General features: G+C 57.1%; 1 protein-coding gene across 5 annotated transcripts in view; it reads right to left on the reverse strand.

Moving 5' to 3' along the window:
- Nucleotides 1–717: 717 nt before the first annotated feature.
- The window catches only part of PUF60 (poly(U) binding splicing factor 60), a 25,265-nt gene continuing 19,402 nt past the window's right edge, over nucleotides 718–6,580 (reverse strand). For all 5 annotated transcript variants that reach the window (XM_033512546.1, XM_015619677.3, XM_033512547.1 and 2 more), the window contains 3 exons: nucleotides 4,565–4,700; nucleotides 3,036–3,271; nucleotides 718–1,314 (listed from right to left, as the gene is read on the reverse strand). In XM_033512546.1, coding sequence (XP_033368437.1) covers nucleotides 1,015–1,314; nucleotides 3,036–3,271; nucleotides 4,565–4,700 — 672 coding nt within the window. In that variant the 3' untranslated portion in view covers nucleotides 718–1,014. The remainder of the gene's footprint in view (nucleotides 1,315–3,035; nucleotides 3,272–4,564; nucleotides 4,701–6,580) is intronic.

Consider the following 6,580-nt stretch of genomic DNA (forward strand, 5'->3'; position numbering starts at 1 on the left):
CCAAATCCCTGCATCCCCAAATCCCTGTATCCCCAAATCCCTGTATCCCCAAATCCCTGCATCCCCAAATCCCTGCATCCCCAAATCCTAGCATCCCCAAATCTCAGCTCCCCTAGACCCCCAGCACCCCAAATCCCAGCTGCTGCAGGCACAGCATCCTGGTATCCAAATCCCCCTGCATTACAAAATGCCAGCTGCCACAGCCCCCCAGCTGCAGAAACTCGGTGTCCTGGCTCTGCTCCAGCTTGATCCATTCCAGCCCTGGGTGAGCTTCCCAGGCTCTGCTGCAGGACAGCCCCAGCCTGGCAGCCACCCCCACCAGAGGGAGCCTCGGCTCACAACTCCCTGCTGCAGTTTCTTTGAGATCATTCTGTCTAGATTTTGTTTTTTAAGTAAAAGGATTTCCTCCACACTTCTGCTGGATCTCAGTTGTGTGGAATTCCAGAGCACAGGCTCAGCTCGGTTCCTCTGACCAGTGCTCCCTCCCAGCACCACCAGTTCCTCCCTCTGCCAGGAGAGGAGCCCCCAGGGGTGACCCCCCGATCCCAAAGTGTCCCCTTGGCTCCATCCCAACCCCCTGGGTCCCATCCTGGAGGGAAACTGCTGCTCCTGCCCCAGAGATGGGACAGGTCCCTGCTGCAGGGAGCTCGGGGCTGGGCAGGGCACCCACAGCACCTCTTCGGGTGGCAGCCCTGTCACACACACACACAAGTGACACCAACTTTCTTTGTGTTTTTATCTCAACTCCCCAGACACCAGATCCCTGTCCCCGCCCTGGAATGTCCTGGAATGTCCTTTACACACGGCTACAAAAATCCTGGGAGAGAGGGGGGCAGGGCTGGTCCCTGGAGTAGAACTTGGCCAATTCCTTGGAACGAAGTTGGGCTGATTCCTTGGAGTGTGGATGAGCACTGGGATCACAGCTGGGCTGATTCCCAGGATCCAAGCTTGGCCAAGCCCCGGGATCAGAGTTGGGCCCATGCCCCAGATCCAAGCCCAGCCATGGGATGCAGTTCATGCTGAGAGGTCGCTGTTGTCAAACCTCTCCTGGTCGTAGACCTCGGCCACCACCTTCCTGCCCGCGAACCAGCGCCCGTTGAGCGCCTGGATGGCCTTGTGAGTCTCTGAGGCCATGGAGAATTCCACAAAGATCTTGACGATGATCTCGGCATCCTCCTCCTCCCCCTGCTTCTCCTGGTAGATGATGACCCTGTTGACAGCCCCGAACTTCCCGCACTCTTCCGTCACTTCTCCCTCCAGGTCGTCGTCGATGTCCTTGGGGTCCACCATGTTCCGCAGCACCATCACCGTGGACTGAGGGGAAGGGATGGGGGAATTAACGCCTGGAGACACGCCCAGGACACACCCGAGCACCCCAATGCTGCATGGGACTGACAGCTCAGGTTCTCAGGGTAATTACTGAGTTTCCAGGTCTGTTTGCTGCTGGCTGTGAGGGATTCCCTGGATCAGAAGTCCCCTGGGTTGGGAATGCTGTCTGCCATCCCCTGGCCTTTCCTGGGATACACCTCGGAAACACAACGAGCCTTGGGCACCGCTCTCATTTCCCCTGTGCTGCTGCCCTCCAGGTAATGTCTGGCTTTTCCTCAGCGGTCCCTCAATTCCATCACAATTATCTTTATTTTCCTTTCCTCCCCTCCCAGTAAAGCTGAAGGCTTCCCCAGGTGTTCTGGGTGCTCCCAGCAGGACACACAGGTAGGTCACACACCTGCCCCCAGCCTGTCCGTGACAGCCCCATGGGATCCCAGATCAGAAGGGACAGCTGGAAGTCACCTGGCCTGAGCTCCAGGGCCACGTCCAGGTGGCCTTGGGTACTTTCAAGGATGGAAACTCCACTGGCTTCATGTGAACACCTGTCCTGTGGCTGCTCCTCACAGCCCAAGTCAAGGGCACTTGGAAGCTCAGAATTCCAAACTGACTGGGATGGAGCATTTTATTAAAAAAGACAAGTTTTGGTTTTTTTAGGTTTTAAATATTTTTGAACCTCAATAAACTATTTAGCTCTGCTAAGCTTCTCCTGAGCCAGGCTGTGCCACAGATTGAATCTTTGGGACAGAGGCTGTGGCTGCTGGGACAGAAGCTCAAAGGTGTGTTTAACTTCAGGCACCCTTGGAAAGGTGGAGGGAACCCCTGATTCCTTAGGGAATGCTGCCAGCATGGTCCCTGTTAGCAAATGGGGAAGAAATATTGCAGATTCCCTGTCAAAGCTCAGGAAATCTGTCAGGAAACTCCATCAAAGGAACAAACTGGACATGCCCAGGCAAGGTTATGAAGTCCCCTCCAACAGGCCCCACAAAAATCCATTAATCTGTTTAATGTTCTTTTTCTGTCCCTCATTCTTGTCCTCCTCATTGCAATCCCATGATTTGGATTATGTAGAGAAACACCTCAGGGGTTCACAGAATGAATTCAGGTGGGAAAAGACCTCTAAGACCATTGAGTCCAACCTGTGACCAGTGCCCACCTTATCACCCAGACTGGGGGCTCCTCTGGGCTTCTGGAAGGTCTCACCCCACTATGGAATGTTGTGGGGAAAAGGTAAACTTGGTACTTGGGACAGATTGGCCTGGACTGTGCCAGTCCCACCTTTCCAGCCCAAAGGCCACCAGGGTTTGATTTAGTGACACCAGGGACAGGGTTCAGTCACAGACACCTCACCAGGGCCTGCCCTGAGTCCTCCAAGGGACCCAGGCAAGATCATGGAACCCCAGGATGGTTTGGGATGGAGGGACTAAAAGCCCATCCAGTTCCATCCCCTGCCATGGCAGGGACACCTCCCACTATCCCAGGTTGTTCCAAACGCTGTCCGGCCTTGGACACCTCCAGGGATGGAGCAGCCCCAGCTCCTCTGGGCACCTGTGCCAGGGCCTGCCCACCCTGCCAGGGGACAATTCCTGCCCTGTGGCAGGGGGAAGCCAGTGGCACTGCAGGCCCAGTCCTGGAGAGCAGAGCTCAGAGGTGCTGTGGGTGTCCCTGCAGAGCCACCTGGGACACGTGTGTCACCTGCTCGGCCTCACCTCCTGCTTGCGGAGCAGCTTCTGCATGACCATGTGCCGGGCGCTGCTGCCCGAAATGCTCATGTGCTCCTGCTCGCTCAGCATCTCCGGCCGCTCTGACTCCTGGAACACCTCCTCCTCCTCCTTCTCCTTCTTGACCTCCACCAGCCCCAGGGCCGGGGGGCTGGCCAGGATGGGGTTCACAACCCCCACCTGCGGGATGGTGACCGGGATGGGCGGCCGGGCGGGGGTCACACCTGGGAGAGCACAGGGACAGAGGATGGTCAGTGACACCCACTGTGATTATCCAGCTTTCCCCCACGCCACGAGTTCCTGCTGGGAACCCATGGCCTGTCCCATCTATTGCACAGCAAAATTAATCCATGGACATCCAAGTTCATGGCCAGGCAGGGCCAGCAGCTGCATTCCTGCTCCGAGTGGAGCCAGGCACAGAGCCCTGTGGAAAAGGGACAGGAAAACGAGACAGAGCTCACACGGGTGACAGCAGGAGGGGACACACACAGGTGACAAGGGAAGGGACACACACAGGTGACAGGAGGAGGGGACACACACAGCTGACAAGGGAAGGGACACACACAGGTGACAGGAGCAGGGGACACACACAGGTGACAGGAGCAGGGGACACACACAGGTGACAGGAGCAGGGGACACACACAGGTGACAGGAGCAGGGGACACACACAGCTGACAAGGGAAGGGACACACAGGTGACAGGAGGAGGGGACACACACAGCTGACAGGGGAAGGGACACACAGGTGACAGGAGCAGGGGACACACACAGGTGACAGCAGGAGGGGACACACACAGCTGACAGGAGCAGGGGACACACACAGCTGACAGGGGAAGGGACACACACAGGTGACAGGGGAAGGGACACACACGGGTGACAGGAGCAGGGGACACACACAGCTGACAAGGGAAGGGACACACAGGTGACAGGAGGAGGGCACTGACATGCAGGTGACAGGAAGAGAAGCACACAGGTAACAAGAGCATGTGACAGAAGGAAGAGGACACACAGCAGGAGGGGACACAGGTGCCAGCAGGAGGAGGAGGGGACACACAGGTGGCAGCAGCAGCAGGACACACAGGTGGCAGCAGGAGGGGACACAGGTGGCAGCAGGAGGACACAGGTGGCAGCAGGAGGAGGAGAGGACACACAGGTGGCAGCAGGAGGAGGAGAGGACACACAGGTGGCAGCAGGAGGACACACAGGTGGCAGCAGGAGGACACACAGGTGGCAGCAGGAGGACACACAGGTGGCAGCAGGACACACAGGTGGCAGCAGGAGGACACACAGGTGCCATCAGGAGAGGACACAGGTGGCAGCAGGAGGACACACAGGTGGCAGCAGGAGGAGGGGACACAGGTGGCAGCAGGAGGAGGGGACACAGGTGGCAGCAGGAGGAGGGGACACAGGTGGCAGCAGGAGGAGGGGACACAGGTGGCAGCAGGAGGACACACAGGTGCCAGCAGGAGGACACACAGGTGCCAGCAGGACACACAGGTGGCAGCAGGAAGGGACCCACCTGTGATGACACCGGGGGCCTGTGCAGCCATCACGGCCTGGGGCAGAGCCCCCAGGGGCTGGGCCAAGGTCAGGGCAGGGGACACAAGCCCTGGTGTGGCCAGTGTGCCCAGCACTGCGGCTCCTGCCACGGCTTCCTGCAGGACACACAAAAGCCTGCGTTAGCCCGGCTCCAGGGACTCCTCCTGCACAGCATCCAGCCAGGCTCAGCTGTCCCACACCTGGGAAATCCCAATACTCCCGTTCCCAGCAGCTCCCAGTGCTGCTGGGCAAGTCCAGGTGTCACCCAGCCCAGCAGGGAAACAACAGCTGAGGCACCCTGGAAAACACAACCCTCCTGGAACTCAAATCCCAACAAACACCCTGACTCCAGATCCCAGAACTCCTGAAACATTCGGGAGGAACATCCAGCTGAACAATGAGCACTGCCATGCCCTGGAAACACTGAAAACAATGTGCCTAAAGCACACCCTGGGATCCCAATGTTTTTGGTTGTTGTTGCTCTCCAGGCAACACTGTAGTCCTGATTTAATTGCTGACATCCTTCTCCTCCCTGTATTCTCAGGGCTCCTGTAATCCTGAAATCCTTGATGTGGCACAGCAGAAGATCCTCAGGTTCTGTCCCTCCCACATGTTCCTGGAGCTGTGACACAGCTGCTGCCATATCCCAACTCTCCTCTACACAAATGCCCAAACTCTGGGATCAAACCCATCCCATCATCTGCTCCCAGAGCCCCCAAGGCCACTCCTGCTGCCCCTGGAGATGGAGCTCCTAATGAAGGGCAATGGGGAAGTGTTGGAACAAGACCACTGCAATTTCTGGCTACACTGGTCACCAGCTGCCCCCACTTCTCACTGAAATGGCTGAAAAACTTCTCCCAATACTTGTGATTCTCTCACTTCCTTGCAAGTCTGACTTTTCCTACCTCTGGTAGACAGGGGTGACCCTTACTCCTCTGTCTTTAGTGCCACTCTCCTCACAGGAACAGATGCTGCAGTTCCTCGACAGAACAGCAGCATTTATCCATGTCTGTATCACATCTCTACCATTCACTTCAGCACAGTCCATATTCTTTCCCAAAGTCATTTTGATCCAAGTAATTCCAGCCATGGCTCAACCTCCTCCCTCCCTTGACTGCAGAGGTTTCCAGACCTGTGGAACCTTTCCTGGGGTCCTGTGAGTTCCACATGAGGGGCAGCTCCTCCCACTGCTGCCTCCACCTTTGATTCAGGGAAACATTCCCCAAAAAGCCTTCCAGAGCCTCAGCTCTGCTGCAGCAGCACCAGGGGCTGCGCTGGCCAGCAAAAACCCCAAAACACAACAGTGCTGGAATTCTCTTTCTCCGTGTGCTGCAGGGCCATGGGGGGATCCTGCTGCCCAAGGCAGGGATGGGGGCACAGCCACGGGAATCTGTGCCCAATGGTCCCACCCAGGAGATCCTGGTACTTCAGGAAAACTAAACCAGAGGAGAACTCAAGGTCTGTATCAATATGCAACCCCACCCCATCACTGCCCTTCCCCGTTTCCCACAGCCTAAAGTCATTCCAGGCCTGTTCCACCCTGCTGCAGGTGGGAGCTTCAACCACAGTGCTGCTCACACAACTGCTCCTGCCCTCATCCCTCTCCCCACGTCCATGTCCTTCCCTGCTTGCTTTCAGCCTCTCCTGCAACCATTCTTCCCTCACTGCTGGTTTGATTTCCAGACTAGGAATTCTCTCCACCCTTCCCCACCAGTCCTTGAAATAAAACTCTCATCAGCTGTGCCAGATCATTCCAAAATCTGGAGTCTCAGATTCCCCAGGTGCCAGGGACAAGCTTCCCTGTGTGAAATCCTGGGACAGAGTATGAACTGGAATCACGGTGTCCTGGAATGGTTTGGGTTGGAAGGGACCTTAAAGCTCACCCAATCCCACCCCTGCCATGGGCAGGGACACCTTCCACCATCCCAGGCTGCTCCAAGCCCCACCCAACCTGGCCTTGGAAACTTCCAGGGATGGGGCAGCCACAGCTGCTCTG

This window comes from Parus major, chromosome 2 (genome assembly GCF_001522545.3).
Source record: "Parus major isolate Abel chromosome 2, Parus_major1.1, whole genome shotgun sequence".
Classification (NCBI taxonomy): Eukaryota; Metazoa; Chordata; class Aves; order Passeriformes; family Paridae; genus Parus; species Parus major.